The following is a 22,203-nucleotide window of genomic DNA, read 5'->3' on the forward strand; positions in this document are numbered from 1 at the left end:
ACAAACTTTGTAGATATTAAGACCAGAAGAAATTCTCATTGCTATAAATAGGCCATACAAAACAGATGCACCTGGCAATGTTTGACATCCAAGTCTTGTGGTCAAACTAGCACTTGACACCTCCATCCCAGGGGATGTTCAAACCTCTACGATACAGGACTATTCTTGGAAGTCTTTACTTTATTCTCCCTTTAACTAGAACTAAATCTCCCTTCAACTAGAAATCATTGCAACTATGTAAATTGCTGTTACCACATTGCTTGCTTTAAAAAAAAAAAACCCAAATCCAAGATACACTTGGAAATTAGAAATTCTGTGCATCTACATTCTGAAACTATTGTTTGGGGCAAAATATGTCATTACAAGAAAGAGCTAAAGGAGGAGACTCATATTTGCCTTGTGTCCTTTCAACCTTCTCTCTTTGTAACTGTTCGAAGCAGTGAATCAAAGGTAAAATGAACTGACTTGCCCCAGTTTGTTTCCATGCAACTTAAAGCTGCATCATTAATGTTTAATGTTTACTCCCATTGGTCACAAGAAGCTTTTTACATGCTGAACGTATTTCATCTAAGAGACCTTTTCTCTTAAAGAAAGAGAGACTAGAAAGCTATTCATACATCCTTCGGCTACTGGGTAGACCTAGAGGGCACAAATTCTGAGTCCGGCTTTCTTTTTTTGACAAAAATCACGCGTGAAAATAACTCAGAACCAAACTGGGACTAACTTGAAGCATACAGAAGTTAAGCATTAACGATAAAACATACATTGCTTTATCCATGATGATCACAACCTCAAATGACATCTAGAGAGGCTGAAATTCTGACCATTTTCAACAGATTAGGCAACACTCAAAATAGTACATTAGAGACAGGGAGCTTTGGAAAGGGTACTGAATAGTTATACTTTTTAACCTGACCATGCTTTAGCCTTCATTAACCAACCTCTGCACAGAGCATAGGACAGAAGTCTTGCCACTCTGGTTCAAAAATCTCTTGGCAATATTCATGATGGGCAGATGGGTGGTTGTATGCGCTTTTGAAAGCATTAGCTTTTTTCCTGTGAGAGAACCCATTAACTCTAACACACAGCCTTAACAAGAAAGCTTTATTCTAACAAGTACATTTGTTTTAAAATACTCACATCTGAACTTGAAGCTCAATTACGCTGTGCATAAAGTCACCCTACAGTAACATCTCAACCACCTTCTTCACTATCTCTATAGATGCACACCAGAAGTTCAGCACTTCCATCTAGTTGGGAACCTACAGCAAGCTTTTTCTCCCGCTCCTAATTTTGGAAGCCATGTCAAATTAGTAAGGTTGCCAACAAAGAAAATATATTGTGAAGAGCAAAAAGTCTCCAAAAACAGGCAGCCACTTCAGAGAGAATAGCTAAAAACCTTGTCAAAATGCAGCTTGAGAAACATGGAGTTTGTAACTCCTACTAAGGTCAGCCTCAAGCTTACAATGAAAGATTAAAATCTCTTAGTCTAAATCAATTATCCATCCTGAATGCACATGGTGCATTTGAACCACACAGTCTGGAGAGGGCTTTGCATCACGGTACATTCTCAGTGACAGCACTCATTTCCCACGCAGCAAGCTAAATTTCAGCTTAATAGCTCAAACATTCCCTTGACTATATTCATAACCAAGGCTCCTGGCTCTACAGTAGCTACAGAAGCGCTACACGTGAACTCTTTACCTTTGAACCAAAGTGACTAACGCTCACACTGAGCTGCTGTTCTCCATGCAAGATAACCTAGATTCAAAATGAATACACATTCACAACGGCATCAAAAGGAAATGTGCTCCATTGGACTCCAGTGACTAGCAGAAAATGAACAAGCATTAAAAACAGGGATAATCCATCAAAATATGCACTTTAAGTATTTACTAAAATGTACTTTGGATTTCATTTATTTATAACAACTCAATGTTCCAGACCTGCATCACTATATTGTGCAAACATAACATTCTAAAACCTCATTTCAGCACTCTGCTTGGTACCTGCTTGTAAGAAAGGGAGATTTTTTTACTTCTACACAAGTACACAGATGAAGATGACTTCTCAGCAACATTGGTCATTATATTCTTGAATGATATTTTCCAATCCTGCTTCTCAAACTGTTAATCTGGTCATATCTCAGTGTCAAATTATCTCATGTTATACAAATGCATCATTACTCTTTTGATGCAACTTAATCCAGTAATAATTTTCTTAATACTTTTTACTAGGGACTTGCATATGTAAAGAGTGAATATAAAAGATGACCTGTCTGAACAGATTTTTTTGTTAAATAAAAAGCCTCATTTCTTCAAGAATATGTACCTGATGTGCTGGGAATGTTTAGGGGACAACACGTGCAGCTCCTCTTTGTCCTCCATCCATTTCTTCCTCTCTACAGTCTCCTTCCTCAGCCACCTCCAGCATCCCCAAATACCAAACAAATAACAGGCTACTCTTGGGGTGACCAAGTCAAGGCTCCCCTTGAGCGGGTTGAGCAAATGGCACTCCTCGCTTAACCAGGTGTGTGTGCATGCCTACGGGTGTGTAAGACATAGAACTTCACTCTCAAAGATGTTTTGCTTTTTGGGGGAGAGGGCTTGGGAGAGAAGTGGGGGGAGCACATGCTCATACACACCTCCTTTTCTAGCACAGCCATGAAAACTGGCCTTCAGTCATAGACAAAGACATCTTCACACTTCAGATTATTTCATCAATGCCCTAAGCTTACTTTACAGTTCAAGCTTGGCCTCAACACAATTCTGGGGAACTACTGGGGGGGGGGGGGGGGGCGTGGGCAGGGAAGAGACCAAAACTATTGCTGCCTGCCTAGGTCCAATTTCTGTACTTAGAGGACTTCTCTGGACAAAGACCACTGTTCTGCATTCCTTTCCCACCTCCATCACATGATGGAAGTTTTACTTTTAAAGTGACCATAAATGGAAGATTAAGTTTCATTTTCATGCACCTGGCCCCACTATGCCTTTCTGGACTACTTGCAAACTGTGCAAACCAGGCTGTCCATACTGTTTGGCACCCTGAAAGCCTACAATCTACAAGCCAATCTTCAACCCTCTCCATCCCCCTCCCTGCTTAACCCTGCAAAACAAATACATTTAGTAGGTGTGCCTGGGCCTAAGTGAGGGCAGAAGCTGGTCCTGCAGATGAAACCACATTAACAGTGCTATTTACCATGCCCAGCAGAACAAACACCAGCTCTGCTTCAAAACAGAATAGTGGCAACAGCAATGGCTGTTACTCTTGGGAGAAAATGGACCCAGTGCCTAGGCTTATTTTCACTCCAGGGTGGGCTGAAGTGACTCCAGAACAAATGCTCATCAGTGTATTCTTCAGTAGTGTTTCCATTCAGCAGCTCACCCTCAGGGGAAGGGGGGGGGGGGGGGGCGGGGAGAGAGAGAGAGAGAGAAAAGACACCCTTCACCTCCAACTCCATTTTGCAAAATGCCTATTTTTAGACCTCAATGTACATGCCAAGATGCACAGTGGTACTACTGTAGCAATGGCAGCCACAACCTCTGACTTCTTGTTTGTCATCAAATACTCATACAGGATTGCATCGAACTGCAAAATATGCTCAAATACAGCTCCGAAGTGAAGTCCCAGCCAGCTCCTCGATATTAGTTACTATAGAAACCAGTCCCTCAGCACGGGCACTCACAGCAGGAAATCATGCAGATTTCAATTTTACATAGTAATAAATGCTGCAGGAGAGGAGAATTTCACAACAATTGCAGGGGTTGATTGTACAAACCCAGACCTCTTCTACCCCATGACACCACCACACTGCAGATGAACCTGCTCTCCTCCCCTCCCACACACACAATTGCCACTGCTATTAGTTTTGAAGTGGTTTCCACAAAGCCCGTGTTGGGATGGCTGCTGCAAAGGTTGCAGCATTTTTCAATGGCTTCATTAGATTAGAAAACATACTCATTTTTACATACAGGAAGCCCAGGTGAAAACAACAATAAAAGCAAAAACTGCAAAGCAGTAGAAAGATCTAAGCATATATAAATCTAAGTACACAGAGTCCAAACATTTTACAGGAAGTACCGTCAGGTCACAACCCAGAGCTCCTTTGGAAACAGCCCATCTCCCTTTCCTTCTCCACCCTGTCCAAAAAAGCAACCTGAATGGAGGGCAGGTGACAGATTAATTTGTAGGAAAAACCACTGTAGAAAGCACAAAGACAAGAGGAGGGCTCTGAGCCCTGAAGTGAAACAGCAAGGTAATTATATTATTTTAACTTTTCAGAAGTAGTTCTACAGGTTGGACTTCATCAGGCGTGGGAGTGGAAGAAGGCACATAGCACAACGTAATTCTTGTCCTAGGCAGATGCTAGTTTTCTAGTGAAGTTCAAGAACCAGCAGGGACTCTTCCCCACCTCTCTAAATGAGCCCCTAAGCCTGAACAGTACAAGTTTTGCTACTTCAACCAGGGAAGAAGAGAGCAGGGAACTGCTTTACTGAAGAAAACTAACATGTAGGGGAGGAGGGAAAGGGTGAACAGCTTGCACAGCAACAGGGACAAACATTTGTGCTGGCAACACCCAACAAATCATGGAGCAAACAGAAGGACAAGAAAATGAAAGAAATGATCTATTTTTAAGCAAGACCTCATTATTACCATAAACATTCATGGCTTCCCTGGAAGCAGCAGGTATGAAAACATGAGATGAATCATATCACCAAGTAAATCACCTAGCAGTAGGAACGCTAGTTTGCATGGACACATGCGGAGCGAACATATACGATGTACTGTCCTGACACCTCCAAAAGCGTGTGGAGGAGCATCCTTCCAGGAGGCAGACTGCATTATGGAGAGCAAAAAAACCTGTTAGACAATGCAAATGTCACTGTGCTTCTGTTAATGACTTTTGTTAATGATTAGACAGAGCTCCATTGTTCTGGACACTCCACTCAACATTAGTCTGCTGGAGCTTGTAATTTCACTTTTTGTATACCTCTTATGTCATTAGAAACAAACATAATTTTTGTCCAGCCAGGGTAGGAAAAGACTTAGGGAGTTGGAGAAAACATCCCATCAAAGCATGCATTTTTATGCCACAGCCTTTGCACAAACTGCCTTGCTGATATAAAAAAATGCTGCAAGTGGTTCAAGGGACCTACGGACTGGGGTGCAATGAGGTTGAGGTAACTGCCTGGACTCTAGTCAGGTCCACGCTCGCCACCCTAGAGGTCTGGTGACTTTCCATGAAGCCAGTTGACAGCACCACCCTGATCCTTCACCAACACATTATCTCTTCTTGGAAGCCACCTCTGAGGTGACCAACAAGAGGACAAGTGCTGAACATGCATGTTGAGAGAGCTGTAAGGCACAAGGGATCAGGCAGCACAAGCACAGCAGCTGCTCTGCTGCCTCCACAGTGTGTTATGGGCAAGGTCCACAAGGCCAGAAGCAGTACCCTACCTTACAGAAACCTAGCTTAGTCTGAACTGATTTTTTAATTCTTCTCCCACACCACACACTACCTCTCTTTTCTGTCTCATGGCAAATAAGATACTAAATAAAATGCAATGGAAACAGATCTTCAGCTACCTTTGCTATCCAACTGGTGACAGATTAAAAAAAAACATAAGCTGCAACTCTCTTGTTGTGGTTACTACAGAATAGTTGCTATGTGGCAACAAGCAATTTATCACATCAAAAGGCTGACTGAATTAGCCTGAAAGGGGATCTCCTACCACAGGAACATGTGCTACACTGGGAAAACCAACCACCAACCAAAACCTCTGCCTCCATTTTCAAATCCACATCCCATTATAAAAAGGATGCTTTTGCATCTTTGCTTCTAATGTAATGAATTATTTGAAGGAAATTCTCAGAGCCATTTATGATTTATCCTCATTATTTCCCAAACTGGATGTTTAAGACATCACAAGTTTGGTTCTGTTGCTAAGATTGACAAACTCTTCGGAGCTACAAAACCAGTATTAGTTACTGAAGTGTAGGTGCTTTGCGTGAATATGCCCACAGAGATACGAAGTCATCATGGAGTTGGGAACAACAATCCATCCATCCATCCCAAGTCTGCAGAAAAAACAGGACCTGATATTCTGTCCTACCAAAAGCAACACAGCTGCGTTAAGGAAGGGGAGCGAAGAACTACAACTAAGATTGAGTACATGAAAAATTAACTCTGTGCTCTTCCCCCTCCCCATACTCCCAAAGATTTCTGATTCAGATGATAGTGAGTAGATTCACATTCAGTCATGAAAAGAAAAGGCCAGCCACTCCTATCTTGACACACCTGCCCACTCCTTGGATGAAGTATTAAAGAAGCTTATTTGCTTCTTCCCCTCTCATCCTTTTATTTTTCTCCTTCACAGAAGTTAGTCTTACATTCAAATTTTCTGTTTCTGTTAGCATTCACAAACACCTGGCAGCCTTACTCTTTCCTACCAACACTTCAGTCTCTTAGCAAAGCACCTTAAGCTCCGAAAAATACTGGGTTGTAGGGCAAATACAAATTCTACTTACACATCACCCTGTGTGCTGTACCAAGGGGTAGCTGACTATGTAAGTTATTATAGCAATTATTTTCATCTATTGCCCTGGAAATTTCTCCTTAGGTAGGAGCATCAAAGCAGCACAAATGTTGCCAACGACCCTGAACTAGATTTTGTCTTGACCGCAAGGAAAAAAAAAAAAAAAGGCATAAACACATAAATAAAATTTCTTTATGCTGCAATGCATGCACTCACCCAAAGAAAAGGCAATGCTAATGTTTTACCTGCAGAGCAGCCCTTTTAATCTCCTAAATATAAAGCCTAGTCATTAATAACTACTTTTCTTGTGTTTGGGCATATAAGATGTTCATCCCCTTTTGACCACCCCTGCCAAATGGGCTCACATCAGCAGCAGTTCTCAAGGTGGCACACTTGTTGAAAGACATGGACTGACATTTGCTACTTGTCTAGAGAAATACAGGAATATGGGAACAGAGAATAACATAGCACTGCCTGTTATATATATGTGTTTTGTAGTTTTAGCACTTGTAAGCAGCATTTCCAAATCTCACTTCTCAAAATGCAACAGATGTGTAATATGCATCCAGCTTCAAAATTATCTGCCAATGATTTTGAATAGGTCCTGTGTTTTGCATCATCTTCATGAAAGTATAATGGAAGACTGAATGGTTCATTTAAATAATTTTCTTCCTCATTATTTTATATTTGAAAGTCCACAAAGAAAAAGCCTGGACTGTATTATTTTACTTCAAAGACTCCATGGGAGGAATAAGTGCTTATTACAAACTCTTATCTTAACTGACAGGAAGCTCAAACAAAGGTTTCGTTATCTGAGTATAAGCATCTGAAGTTAAAGAGGAGTCAGAAAGACAAAAGAATTGGACAATGAGAACCCCTTTCCTCTTGTGCCCAGCTTTGTCTTCACTCTGAAATTAGCACAGATCATCATCACAGCTCCCCAGTCCATAGCCAGAAGCATAGGAATTTATTTCCGAAATGTTATACAGATTTTACTGCTATAGATTGTGGTGTCCTTCCCTACCCAAGGCTCCCTTTTTCGTTTTTGGGTTGGTTTTTTTTTCCCCCATGAAAATAAATATGTAAAAAGCCACTTTTCAGTATTGTCCATAACATTTTGCTTTGGCACCAAGGATTTACCCCCGAGGTCACACTGTGCCTTATTTGCAGTGAGTGAGATACTGGTTCAGAAGGCCTAAGCACACTTACTTGGGAGATAACAGATGCTAATTGCAGCACTGTAACACTTCGTGCAGCTTGTCACCTTAGAAAACCACTTCAATATATACCATTTATATCCTGGCTAAGAAGACAACAGAACACCCAGAGTAAGGACTACCTGAAGGTGTATTCACACAATACCTGGAGCAACATGGATGCAGAGTCTGCCCAGGAACCCAAATCTGCAGCAAAGGTACTATTTTAAGCTGCTTTATTAAACATGAAGAGCAGTCACTGAATACTGCAGCACAAGAGCTACCTAAGGCAGACACTCACAGATATTAATCAGATTTAATTTTGTAAGTAAAAGCATTAAACCATATTTACATTTCTGCGTGCTGATAAAGTTTAATGGGCCTGAAAAAAGTACAGACACTTTAATGCAGCACTTCTTCCAGGCTGACATATCCTGCTCCTCAAAAGGGTAACACTAAAATGGCTATACTGGTTTTGGTACCCTGTCACTGCTATGTGCCAGGCAGGCTCGGGCTGAGTTTTGCTTCCAGGTCTGCCCATTGTCCCTTTGTAGCTGGTTGACCATCCACAGCTCTTCCCTCCCTGACCTCAGACCCTCTCTGCCCATCAGGCACCCTCAACTGGAATTCCCTGCAACTCCTGTCAGTACCTCTGCATTGCCTTAAAGTACTCTCAAACATCTGTAAAATGAAAGAGATGGAAAACGTAAATAGCACCAACCAGCATGACAGATGTCAAAATTACCAAAGGCAGGGAAAACATACCTTTAGTAGTACTTGCCAAGTTGAAACCAGGCAACTTCAAACAGCATTACAATCCATGGAATCCAACTGGCCAGAAAAAGCCATGAGATACATTGAAACATACCTTGAAGTGATTTAACTAATCTACTAATATCAAACACACCTATGTATATGTAAAACCCTTCAAATGAATGAAAAACAAAAACCCCACAAGACTGGGTATCAGCTGCCTCATTAACAATCTCACTTTGAAGATCAATTTTAAGCTTCAGGGTAAATCAAATTTTAATTTACACCTGTGAACATGCAGGTAGGCAAGATTAGGGCAGGTTTTTTTCCACAGAAGCTGCTCATGGTGTATTAAGTAGATACAGAAGAAGTGCGTATGTCTTCACATTAATCTCCCTTGTAACACAAGGGGCATAGTTACTCTTCTCACCTACTTTTTCAAGTGCCTGAATTCTAGCACTTATCTACAAAGGACATTCAAATGCAGCAGGGGCAGAATGATAGCATGCAAAAAGCAAAGCAATTTACACATGTTCTTTTACATACTGTTCAAACCCAACTTACAGTATGTTTATATGTGATATATGTTTACATTTGGGATGCACAATTCTTGCTTTCATAAATGAATCAATTTTTAATGCACAAAATATCATGTAAACAGCTATTAAATCAGAGAAATCTCTTTCATGCTTCAGTTAGAATTGATGTGGATAAAAACATTCAAAATTTCAGATATTGAAAGACTTAAGTCATATGAGAAAAACCTGAACTAAAACTCACAAGCACACACCTCCCCAAAAGGAAACTTCACTAGCGTTTAAAGGTATCCTCAAGTATCTATATAATTTAGTATTTTGTGAGTATTCTCTTTAATAACCATAGTTATTAATAATACCAGAAATAATACCAGATTCCACTGCAGACTATCAAGTTCTGCCAGCATGTATGCCAAACAGATGTAGCTTGAATAATACAAACCGCTAGATATATCTTGTCAGAGCTCAAAAGTCAAAACATCTGAAGGAATTTTGTTTTTAAAAATCTCTGGTACCAGCAAAAAACAGCACACGCTGCTATATATTTAGCATTATTAGAGAATTAGCAACGTTAACTTGACTAAGTCCCCCATCCAAATGATGTTTTTGAGATGATCAGACCCACAAAAATAAAACCTTTTGGCAATAGATCCATCAGAACTACTTTCCCTGTGTTTTTCCTTGTTAGGCTGAAATCAAAAAGCATTGAACTGAGGGAACTGAACTGAGGGAAAGAGACTAAAGTTTGGGTTGATACGCATCTAAACGGAGAGACAGCAAAGGAGGAAGCAAAAGCTGAAATGAGCTGGTTGGGAAATTCATTTGTGTATTGAGTCACCATAAAACACTGGGTACTTCACATTCAGGGCTCTTCCTACTTCAAAAGCTACAACGTGAAGAAAATACAGCAAAATACAGGTTATCCAACTCATCCAACCATAGGTTTTACCATAGGCAGAGCTCCAGTTATGCCCTCTATTTGAGGTGCAAATGGGAATGTGAAGATAAACATTGTTACCGTTGCAAAATTAGAAGGACCTAAACGACATAGAAAGAAAGATGCACCAAAAGGGAAAAGCCAATGTTTGGGAACAGCGGTAATGGCACACGAGGCAGAGAAAGAACAAGGACTGGAGTTGATGGAAATAAGCTCTCATACTTGAACACTTGGTGTCTGCAAAGGTAATCATCTCTTGGCATGTGTGTGGACGTGTACATCCATGTAAACACTTTTTCTTCTTTCAAAGCTAATGCTGATGCAAACAGATTACAGAATAGCCAGAGTGCTTCTGCTGACTGATAAAACACTTTCATCAGCTAGATCAATGGGTCTTAAAACAACAGGCCCCTTTCTGTAAAACTATAAGCAATTACAAATAAAATGCAGCACCCAGCTTCACAACACTTCAGTCATCCTACAAGGAACTAACACTGTCCCTCCAGAACAGGCATCTGCTTCAGCATTTGCATATACAGTTCCCAGAAGAAGCATTTGGCTCATGCAATGATAAGCCAGCCTTATGATTTAAAATACACCAACCCTCCCTGCCTTTGTCATGGAAAGTGCTATACAAGTCTTGTATATCCCCAAAAGTTGAACATGAACTTTGCCGACTTTGGTTAATCTGTTAACTGAGAACCCTCTAAACAGTGTGAAGCATAGCCAGGTGTTTGATTAGACTATCAAATACGTTATCTTATAAACTGGATAAGTAACAGGCAAAATTTAACAAAGAATTGTTCCAAGTTAGATAACTCAAAGGGATAACTGGGAGCCCGTTAAAATCCCCACGTCAGAGAAGAAAAACACCAAGTTTGTTTGGTTTTGTTTTCTGAATATGGTTGTTGATACCAACAGCAAAATACATCTTTATGAAACTGTGCCCTAGTAAGTAATAAGGAGTTTTGTCATCATCTTCAGTGTGGCCAGGATTTTATCCCTGTCCACAGCAAGCTAGAAGGATTTATATTTGTTAAAGGACCAATGTGCAACCTCAGAGATGCTCCAAGGCAATAGACTACTTATATGTAAATACTCAAAGGGGCACAAGTGGAAGTTGGGTTGGGAGGCAGATCAGAATCACCAGCTAGCTTGGAATTTTGATTCTTTGCCCAGAACATCACTTTCTAAAAATAAAAACAGAATTCCCTTCTATCCTTTCAGTCAGGGAAGACAGAGGAGCTATAGAAATTTGGCAGGCCTGGATTTACAGAGCTCCTTTTGTAAAGGATATGTTTGAAGAGGTAAGAGACAAGACACGACACTTGTTGCACATGGTCCAAATAACACAGCAGAAAGTGCAAAATACCCTTCAAAAACCCACACAAGCCATTTTTGTTTGAGAGTAGGAGAATTTCAGTTGTTGGGGTATCTGAATGCAAGTTCTATTAGCCTGCCAGCACAGCCAGAAGACAAGTCTCAAGGATTTTGGTAGGGTTTACTTTGTTTTCCCTTGGGGGAGGGAGAAGAACTAGAAGAGAGCATGCTCAAAGGAAAGACATGTTAGAAATCAAAGTTAAATTCTGCCTTGGGTCTCATCCTTAGTTTATTCCACTTTCTGGAGTGTTTATTATTTTATGTGAGTAGACTACCCGTAACTTACAGAAGGTGTGCATATAATGAGGAACTTCTTATCAGAATGTAAATATTAGTTTTAAAAAGGAAAAAAAAAATAGCATTCCCTCTTGTCATTCTATGACTTGATACTTGCTCCATCAGCTGCTACTACTCCTGTTGGCCAGAAATGGAGGGAAACAGAAGTCTGGATGAGCTTGCACACTGCTAATGGGAATGCACACTCTTCACATCAGCAATATTATTTTCTTACTCTCGAAGTCAAATACCAAGGACACATTAGGAATTCAAGAAAACGTTACAAAACCTCTAAGGTTAGAGGTGACCAAAAGCCACTCACTCAGCAGTGATATATGCACTTTGGATTTGCTCTTCAGCAACAGAGCCCAGGGACACAGTGACCACAGGGAATGCCCTACCGCTGCAGGGACATCTGCACACAATGCCTTGGTCACTGGGCATCCAACATCAGAGAGAAGCAGCCTTTTGTTTCCTTCCAACTCAGCAGCCTGGAAAGATTGCCAGCTGCACTCTTTTGGCCTCCATACTCACCAACAAGCTTAGACTGTTACCCAGAGAAGCTCACAGCCCAGGAAAATTAAGTCTGACATTACTGGTCAAAATTAAAGAAAAGGAAGGACAAGCAAAGACTTTCCTCAAAGATACAAGTACAAGCTACTATCATTATCTGCAGACCCCAAAGGCCATAGCATCAGCTCTATCTTCAGCAACCCTACGCTTATTTATACGAGCTGAATGTCAAGCCTTTTATGTTTACTTAAGGTACAGAATCATCAGTGAATACAAATTTCAGTAAATCTTGCTTTCTAAAATATTATTCATCAACATATAATTCAAATGGTAATTAAGAAGTGTTCACATGATTGATGACACATTTAAATTACAGGTTTCCAGCATTTTTTTCAGTAAAGAAAAGATTACTTCCTTTTTCACGTGCCGCTTTTTCGAAGCGCAAGTCCATCTAACAGATGTCTCACAGATCTGCTTGTCAATGTAACAAGTTAGACTTTTTTTTTATTACGACAAATGGTATAAACCACACAGCATTCTGTTAAACTCAATATTGACACATCTGCTTACCACGTGTATTAGTAGCCATGTCAGCCACTTTCTGAAAGGCATCCAAAAAGGCAGCAGCTGCTACTACTGTAGTCCTGAAATGCATACAGATAACAAAACATTAGCGGTGTCTCATTGCTGCCTATTTAATTATTGCCAAAAACATTTAGGCTTATAAAGAATACCACTGTGAACTTTCAGAGGCCACAAAAAATATCCTCTTTCATATCTGAATTTAGCCTTTTCCCTCCTTCATTTCTTAATCCCTTCCTCGCTTTGTGTTAGCACTATGGACTTGGAGGCAGCCACGCTAATTCCGTGCTGTGAATTGCGCAGGACAGGTGCTATTTCAAAAGAGCACAGCCATCCCCCTTCTAGCTGATTTCCTCTGATGAACTAATATTAAGCAGTCAAACATGAAAAACAAATCTAACACACATTATACTGCACCCATTAGTGTAGAAATTACAGCCACTGCTATTTCCAGGGAACATGTATATTTTAAGAATAAGCATGCAGGACCATCCTTTTAGTTAGCATCCTGGCCAAACACTTCCCTGAATTTCTCATCTGAGGAGCATGAGCATCCCTTGAAACAGAAAATAACAACTTCTTGGAAATCAGACCAGTCTGGAGTTCTTGGGCAAGTGGAAAAGAGGGAAAAAAAGAAAAATAATCTCCAAGGAAAAAAAAAACCAAACCAACCCGCAAAATAAACAAAACAAACGAAAACCGTTTCTGAGCCAGTGCTCCTCCAACCAGGTCCCTTCCTGAGAGGTACACCAGCAACCTCGGAGACACCACAATCCAAAGTGTCAGTGCCACTAGCCCCATCTCCCTCCAGGTTTGGAAAGCACATACAGACCACACATCTGTTCAAGTGGACAGCAAACATGAGTTACAATTTTCCAGACAGGTTTGTTCTACATAAGCAGGCCCTAGAGCCCTAAACATCTCAGGTGGGTACCAGATTTCTGATGGTTTATAGTCTGGTTGACCCAATTTAAGTGAAAGTAGGCCACAGCTCTACAGGTAAAGTGCAACTGTGCCCCCTCCACAGTTACCTCGCGGCTAGCCATTCTGTTTCTGCACGTCTTTTCTAACAGTAACTCTGATTTCCCCTCCTGACGGTAACAGTCAGCCTCTCCAAGCAAAATCCTGAAGCAAGACCATCAACTTCACTTTGTTTCAAGAGCTCCTTGCTACCCTCAAAGAAACCCCAGGAGACTGCAGGAAAGCTGATCCTCGGCCAGAAAGACCACAGGACTGCTTAATTAGGTCAGATTTTATGCAAGTCTTGCTCCAAATATGCACAAGATACAGAGGACATAACTGGCAGCATAGTAAATGGCCTACTGACAGCACAAAAGATTTGAACACAAAAAAAAAAACAGGCTTGAGAGGACCAACCAAATGCATAAGGACTCTCCACATGCCCAGGAGATTAAAGGGAGGGCAAAAAGAACCCTGACAGCTAGCAATAGTGAGCGCTGGAACCAGATAAACTTTTCTGGGATTTTCTGTAACAGTTTGTGTTCTTCATCTTCCAAACTTGTGGGTCATGCTGTTATTCGTGTACCATGTTGTTAATTATTAATTATATTGCTAATAACAAAGTTCCATTTCTCCAGTAACAAGATCCAGGAAGACCTGGCTCCAGCTCAGATGACATCTGTTCTCCTTTATCAGAGCACACAGAAATGAACCAGAGGCAAAAGACTCGCATTTGCTAGAAATGAACAGCAAATCCTCGAACACAGGCTTTCAAGCTGCCTGCTTGCATGTTCCTGTAGCTAGAAAAGCACTACACTGATTGAATGCAACACCACAGGACTCAGAAATAAACAAAACTATCCCTCATGCCTTCCCAGAAGGCCTGTGTTTAGAAAGTACAAAGGGCTAGGAAAGTTCTCGATTTCTCTTCTTTCTCTACTTCCTCTGCTTATTCCACGCTCACTCAATGTGACATGATTGCTGGAAAAGGAAAAACCACATGAAAGTGTGATATTTTAGGCATGGCGTGGCAGAATAGCATATTCCAGCTGTTTAGGGCAAATGAGCCTAAACCCTAGCTTCTTCAGGAACAGCTCAAAACACAATGCAGAACCACAAAGTAGACTGCCAATAACCATACCTGTTACCACTGCTGCTGCTGTGAAAACAACACTGATGCTCTGGAGAGCACAGGGCAGAGTTGTGAAGAAATGGAGCTTGGATTCATATTAGCAGAAACAGATTTTACAAGTGAATGAATTCTAGAGATAACAGAATTGGTCCGAGTGTGATACCTATTGCACTTAAGTAATCCAGAATGCCATTTGCAAAGCATACCCTAGTAATTTAAGTTTTAATAATCACTGATAAATGATCCAGCACAAGAATTCCCTTTGTTTTTAAGGCAGAGGAAGTGCTGTTAAGACTAAAGACTCTTTAATATTTTGAGCCCTCTCCTAATATAAACCTGCTGTACTCTACACTAATAAGAAGGACAACATAGGGCTAACTCCAAATGCGTGTTCACTAAACAGTAATAAACTGTCTTTCCAATTTTCCATCAGAAGCCATGAAATTTAGCTCATTTTATGTTTATGTACAGCTGATGGTAGATTACATATTTACCTAAATACATTAAAACAGCAGTAGTAGTATGTGAAAAATAACACGCATGGGTGTTGACTATGAAATATGCACAATTTTACTAGGACATGCTTAGCAAATTATCCTGGCAGAAGCTGCATTTAATCTTAATGTTGGCACATACAAGGAATTGTAGGGGATCTTGACTGTGTAGCACAAAACTTACCGAAGCTGAGACTGCAGTTTCCCAGCTTTATTTATAAAATCTTCCCACACTGGGTAACTACCCTGCAAGAAAAACAAAACACAATAATGAATACTTAATTTGAGCATTCTATAATGAATACTTAACTTCAACATTCTGGTTTTGATACCCCAGATCAAATGAAACTAGAAGTTAAGCAAGAACTAAGACTTTACTAAATCCTAATCCATTAACACCAAAATATATTTTCCCAGCAAGTTCTCTCTCACATCCTTAGACACCAGTCCCAAGCAGATGGGATGTCAGCTGGTTCTGAATCCAGATAAAACAGTAGGTCCTCTGAGGAGGCTTTACAGATTTTCCAAATAGAAACACTAGGCAAGAAGAGGGATTTCAACTGAAGCAGAGAAAAGAAATGCCTTATTTTGGATGGATACAGCAAAACCAAACCTATTACAAGTGGGGTGCTAGGATATTGCAATGACATATACAGAGAAGCTCCCAAAACCAAAGGCAGGATCCAAGTTGTTCTTCTCTACAAATGGATTCTCTGTGTCATTACCAGGTTCCCATCCTCTTTTTAAAGAAATAAATAAAATAAAATTATTTTAAAAGCCTTTACAATAAAAGTTTGAGTTGACCAATAGACCACCTCAAACACTGTCTCAAGGTAACTCAGCAATTAGGCACAGAAAAACACAGCAGCCACAATACAATAAAATTTCCCAACAACTGCCCTATAACTGCAAGGCCTGCTTCCAAAACAGTCCCAAATGACCTTGGAGCTGATTTCTGAATTGAAGCTGATAAAGCAGTGTGGCATTGAGTGTACCCAGCAAAGTTTTTAAGAAGGTTTAATTCTTCTTGACTTCAAGTTTCCTGTAAACTTTTTCCCCATTTTTTAAAATTGTTTTAAAAACCCAGGCTTTCATTTAGAATATGGACAACAAGTATTCTTGCAAGTTCTGATCTTTATTTTCCAAAGTTAAAAAAAAAAGGTACTGATTTTCATGGTTAAAAAAAAAACACAACATCATTTTTAGACCAAAAAAAGGTTAACTTGCTCTCTGCAGAACAAGAGCAAATTTTCTGTTAACAGCAAAAACCATGGTAGAAAGAAACCTCAAAATCTCCCTTTGATTGGAGTCTAGAGAGTAAAATAAAATATCCCTGCTTCCTTTAATAAAGGTATAAGACTTGCTGTTACCAGAGCAACGACACAATAAAACCCAGATAAGGCAGATCCTCGAGGCTAACATTACCCCAGCTCTGACTGGAAGAGGCTGCAAGCAAGTGCAGTTGCTTGTAGCAAACTCGATCCACCCAGATAAACTGGTCTGCTTTTTGTAAGTAAACAAAATCCATCGCCCACACTGCCATGAGAGGCCACGTCTTGTTCAGGGCAAAGGCAGCCCCTTCCCCAAAAGCTTGACAGCCAAATTCCAGCTCCTTGGTACATCCCAGCAAGGCAGCTCCCAGACATCCACTGGGAAGCTTACTGGTACTCTACATATTTTTTAGCAAGGCTTGCGGGGTTTTTGCTAAAAGAAAAAAAAAAAAAAAACACAAAAAAACCCCAAAACCACAATGTAAAACAGGTGTTCATAAAACCTCATTACACCTACACACAACAGAGCCAGTGGGAAATGCAGAAGGGGAAAGAGAAAACAGCAGTTATCTGGGTGGTGAAACCTAGAATATAAAGCGCTTTGTGCTAAGCAAAAACTGTCAGACATTTTAAAAATGAAAGAAACCTGCCAATTATTTGAAAGAGGAAAAAAAATACGCTATTTCCTTAAACCTATTAGTCTTCCTGAAATCCCCTACTCTGAGCCCTGTCTCTCAATGTTTGTCTGCATGCCATATATGCATTATGCATGTGTATGCCAGAAGCCCTGAAAGCCCTGACAATTAACAGCAGGGCCTAAGGCTTTACTGGATCCTCTAGGAAAATGCAAGCCGGCAAGCAGAGGATACCAAAGCAGCCTGATTATGTTTCCATCTCGGTGGTGTATTATCCAGCTAAACATGCCTGATGGCATGCAGGAGATTGACACCGGCCTTGCATTTAGCTGCTTCACGGGGAAGCTTAAGACACTCCTATCAAAACACAGCTCAGGAAGAAAACACCTTTCTTATTTTTTTGTGGCCAGCACGGCCACAAAGCAAGGAAAATTGGAATAGTCACCAATCATTTCCACAACTATTTCTTCTTTGTCTTTAAAAATGTTTTTCTTTTCAAGCCAAGCCTACTAAAATAAGCTGTAACAGCTCACTTAAATAGTTTGCTATATTTGTTTGGTTGAAATCAATGCAATCACTTCACCTGGACACTCCTACAATGGCCAAGAGCATGTGACGTCATTCTGAACGGGAGAAAAATGCAGCATTTTTTAAAAAAAGTCACTGAATTAATAGCTTGGGTAGTGGGTTTTGTTGTGGGGGTTTTCTGAGGGGGAAGCATTCAACAGTTGAAGAAACCTTTCAGTATTTTTGCACCAGTGACATGAATTCCTGCATTATCTGCTCAGCTTGCTGTATCTTGATCTGTTTTCTGCAACTCGGAATTCTCTCTAATAAACTCAGCTGAAAATTAAGAAGTTCATTTTAGCTGTGTTCCAGTAGAATTTGCTTTCACTTTTCCCTGCTGAAGCCATGTCCACAAGCTCATCTCTCTCGGTACCACACAAGTCAAGTCTTGCACATAAATTCTGCCATCCCTTTGACCTTTTCCAAAAAACACTTCTACCACTACATCCCTTCTGAAACAAAAACCCCCTTGATTCCTACCTACAGCAGAAGTGCACAATGCCTACCACTTCACAGGACCTAATAACTGGGGTTTTATCCCATCTCCAGCACCTAGGAAGCAAGAAAGTCATTTAGTGATGCTTGTGGGGACAAGCCAAGGAGATGACACAGGAATCAAACTAGTGCTGTAAATGCTGCAAGGCTCCAGTACCCTGGGGAGCAGCTCCTTCTCCAAGACCTCTTCATGTACCACCTTCACCATGGCAGCCCCGCTGTCACTCCGCGTCTCACCTCCATGTTTGCAATAATAGTTCTTGCTTTTGTCAAAGCGGCTGTCAAGAGAAATGTTAACGGTGGTGGAAACCACACACTGCAAGAGCCATAAAAGTGCATTCTCGATTGGACATGTACCGCTTTCTCAATTTAAACACAAAAGAAACAGCAGGTGGAATTTGACTTCTTTGTCTAAGTGCTTTTGAACGTAAATCCACTTTCAAAGAGTAACAACACAGTATTTTTAAATGCTGTCTCTCCCAGGGCTTCCTCTGCTCCTTCTGCAATTTCCGATTTCAACCAGTTGATAAAGGAAATCAATTTTCCCCCCTTTAAATGTCAGGGTTACTCAGGCCCTGGCATTATCTGTGAGAGCAGCAGGCCTCCTCCACCTCCAGCCCCGCTCGGAGAAGAGCTGCTACAGGAATCTGGGTCACAAATCCTCTTTTTAGCTCCTCACAGGTTAAAATAGAAATCAGTTACGGTGCGGGTTTGTTTAAATGGTTTTCTTGAAAATCGTTAATGGTTTAATCCGGGGACTATTTCCCCCAAAATAACTTTGTGCCCAATTATTTCTTCACCATCGGATGAAGAAATTTGACGTCTTCAGTGAAATTGGAGTTTCACCATTACTCCACAGCACTCCATGGTGCCAAGTCCCCTCAAGCTGCTCAGTGGGGCCCGGCCCTCGCTGCTCACCCGCCCATCAAGGCATGTCACCAGTAAGCCATAACATGCCATTATCCTACCCTATTGCTTAATTAGTCAGTTTATAGGTGATTAGTCACCTGATCGCAGGGCCTAGCTCCAGCTAATCTATGCTGAACACAGGCAGGGAACCACCTTTCAGCCTCAGGGCTGAAAAACAAAATGGTGCCTCGTGCCCATCACCCATGTAGCCAGTCTGCAATTAGGGACATGAAACAACTTTCCCTCCAGGACAGGCACCACAACAAGTGTTCGAAAGGCACCAGGCTCAGCTGTAAGTGCCAGACACCAACACCCAGACCCGCCAGCGTCCGGCCACACGGCATCCTCCATAGCTGCAGCTCCTGGGGCGGGAAGGAGAGGGCGAGCATCTTCATTCAGTGAAATCCCATCCGACATCCAGACCCATGGATGTGGGCAGATGTTATAATTTTTGTCTGTCTTCCTCACCATTCAAATCTACTTTAACTGGCAATAAATTTCATCTCCCCCAGTTGAGTCTGGTTTGCTCATGGCAGTAACTGGTAACCAATTTCCTTGGCTTTGTCTCAACCCATGAGCTTTTTCATCTTATCTTCTCCCCTGTCCTGTTGAGAAGGAGTGAGAGCACAGCTGTGTGGGCACCTGGCCAAGGTCAGCCCACCACACCAGGGAAGAGCAGGCAATGATCACTAACAGGCAGCTTTGGAAGGAGCATTTAAACCCTGGATGGAATGAAGAACTTTTTGTGTGTGTGTGAACCAGCACAGCCACCCTACAAACACAACTCTACAAGAGATTTATTGAAGTTTGTTTTTCCCTTCCTTTCAGGCCAGCAATCCTACAGTAGGAGCGAGAAGAGACCCAGACAAGAAACTCAGCAGTTTCTCAATAAAGGAAGGGTAAACTTGCAGCAAAGGATCATATTTACTGAAATTGTTATTGATTACATCTAATGGCAAGAATAGGCACCCAGATTGCTGTACTTAAGATTACAACTTGAATATCAGCAGTCTTGACAGTTTAAAACTGTTCTGTCACTCCTTCTGCTAAGAAGTTACGATTCTTCTTTTTCCATTAAGAGAAAAGACACTTACTTCCTTTAATAATTTATTTCCATGCACCCCAACTCCCACAGACAAGACGCATCACATCTTCTAAAAACCCTTGACAGCGTTCTTTTAAGTGCTTTCATTTGTCAGAAAGGCTTTTCAGCCCTATTATCAGCTTTTGCTGGGACACGGAGTACAAAGGCAGCAGAAACAGTTTGGTACCTTGACCATAGCAACAACCCATCTAAACTTTTGGGGCAGGGGAAAAGAGACAGAGAGTTGCTCTACAGTAAAGCAAATTCAGAATCTTATTTTGGCAGTTCCACCTAAAGAGGCAGGAGAGAAAGGGACCAGGCAGGCAGCGCCTTGGTTTTATCTCACCGGTTACCAAAGGAAGAGCTTTATGCCTTCCAGAACAGTACCGAACAATGACTATCTGCAGACTTCAATAAAATGGAAAAACACACTACACAGGCTACAGGAGTTAGGACTTCTCCACCTCAGTGTAGTTGTTCAGCTATGACCAGCTAAAAAGCTGAGTCCCAAACACACATCCTAGTAACACATCCAAATGCTATACATCTATCTCTGGAACAAAAATTGTAACTTTGCTCCTGCATGTGTCCACCTACCCCTCCAAAGTAAATTATGCCAAAAACAAAAGATTTTTTTATATAGTTTTATTAGATATCAGAATCACAAGGATTATTATGAATGTTTCATTTCTGTAGCATTCACTACATTACCTCCAAGTAGCAAAGAGACTTTATTGTGCTAGACACCACACAAAGTCACAGATATTACACACAAAGAATGGCCTGGATAAGCAAGTAGGGTTTGCACATAGAGACTATCACTTTTCCAGGGGGCCTTCAACAGGCAAAAACAGGAAAAAGTGGAGGGGAAGGGGACAGGAAAACAATGACAGCCTGAAAAAAAGAAGGGTTCCGGCCACAGATGTCTCAACACATGGGAAGATGCAATGGTTGACAATCAGTTTCGCTTCCCAGCTAACATCTGGCACTGGCATTTTTTCCTCTTTTCTAAAAGAATCAGTAGTCAACTGGGGAAAAGGGCACTTGGCCAGCCACAACTGCAAGAGTTACAAAGCGCTACCAAACACTAATACGTTCCTCTGGGCAATCCACAGATTTAGCCAAGTCCATGACTCATGAATAGGATTGCCCAATTCTTTAATAAGCCACAAAAGCTCCTGCAATACAAAGATGAACAGAGAATGAACATCATCTTACACAAAGTTCACAACTGCTCTACTCCATCCAAAAAATTCTGCTTGGTGGCCTTGCCTCTTTCTAGGTTGAAAAGTGAACAATTGAAGAGCCTGTCTCATGGAGGCTTCTAAGCTGCATCTACTTCCCAATCATTCACCAGAATAGTCTCAATACTTCAACAGACTGAAACATAAGTTTTGCTGGCAGGGGAGACTTCACTCTTTATGAAGACACAGAGGTGCACACACCACCTATACCATGACTTCTTTGGTTTCATTTACCTCATTTCAAACATACAGAATCATGCAATGGTTTGAGTTGGAAGGCACCTTTAAAGATCATCTAGTCCAACCCCCCTGCCATGGGCTGAGACATCTTTCACTAGGTTGTGAACCTAAATCTATCCTCTATATCCACCCCCTATTTCTTAAATTCAAAACCAGAACTGAATCGAGAAAGTCCCAATAATGATTTCAAGCGCATCCCATAGACTGATGTTGTCAATCAGCCGTTTTCTAGCGGTGCAGGACAAGAAACAATCAGTTTTACTTCCAGCAGAGAAGTTTCAGGTTGGACAATCCATCCAACTGTAAGACCAGTCAACAGGCAACTCTGAAAGGTCAGGGAGCTTCTTTTCACTGGAAATCTTTAAGGAAGAGTAACACGTTTATATCAAGGTCTTCTAGGAAAAGCGTAATACTCCTACAAGGCAAGGAAAGGGACTATCTGACTGCAAAGTCCCTTCTGTCT

The 22,203-nt window shown here is 41.1% G+C and overlaps 1 protein-coding gene across 18 annotated transcripts in view; it reads right to left on the bottom strand.

Annotated features, from left to right (window-relative positions):
• MTSS1 (MTSS I-BAR domain containing 1) overlaps window positions 1-22,203 on the bottom strand; it is a 127,990-nt gene that overhangs the window by 95,735 nt on the left and 10,052 nt on the right. For all 18 annotated transcript variants that reach the window (XM_052787273.1, XM_052787268.1, XM_052787270.1 and 15 more), the window contains exons 2-3: window positions 15,480-15,541; window positions 12,698-12,771 (exon numbers count right to left, since the gene is read on the bottom strand). In XM_052787273.1, the coding sequence (XP_052643233.1) occupies window positions 12,698-12,771; window positions 15,480-15,541 (136 nt within the window). The remainder of the gene's footprint in view (window positions 1-12,697; window positions 12,772-15,479; window positions 15,542-22,203) is intronic.

Source organism: Harpia harpyja, chromosome 5, assembly GCF_026419915.1.
Source record: "Harpia harpyja isolate bHarHar1 chromosome 5, bHarHar1 primary haplotype, whole genome shotgun sequence".
Lineage (NCBI taxonomy): Eukaryota > Metazoa > Chordata > Aves > Accipitriformes > Accipitridae > Harpia > Harpia harpyja.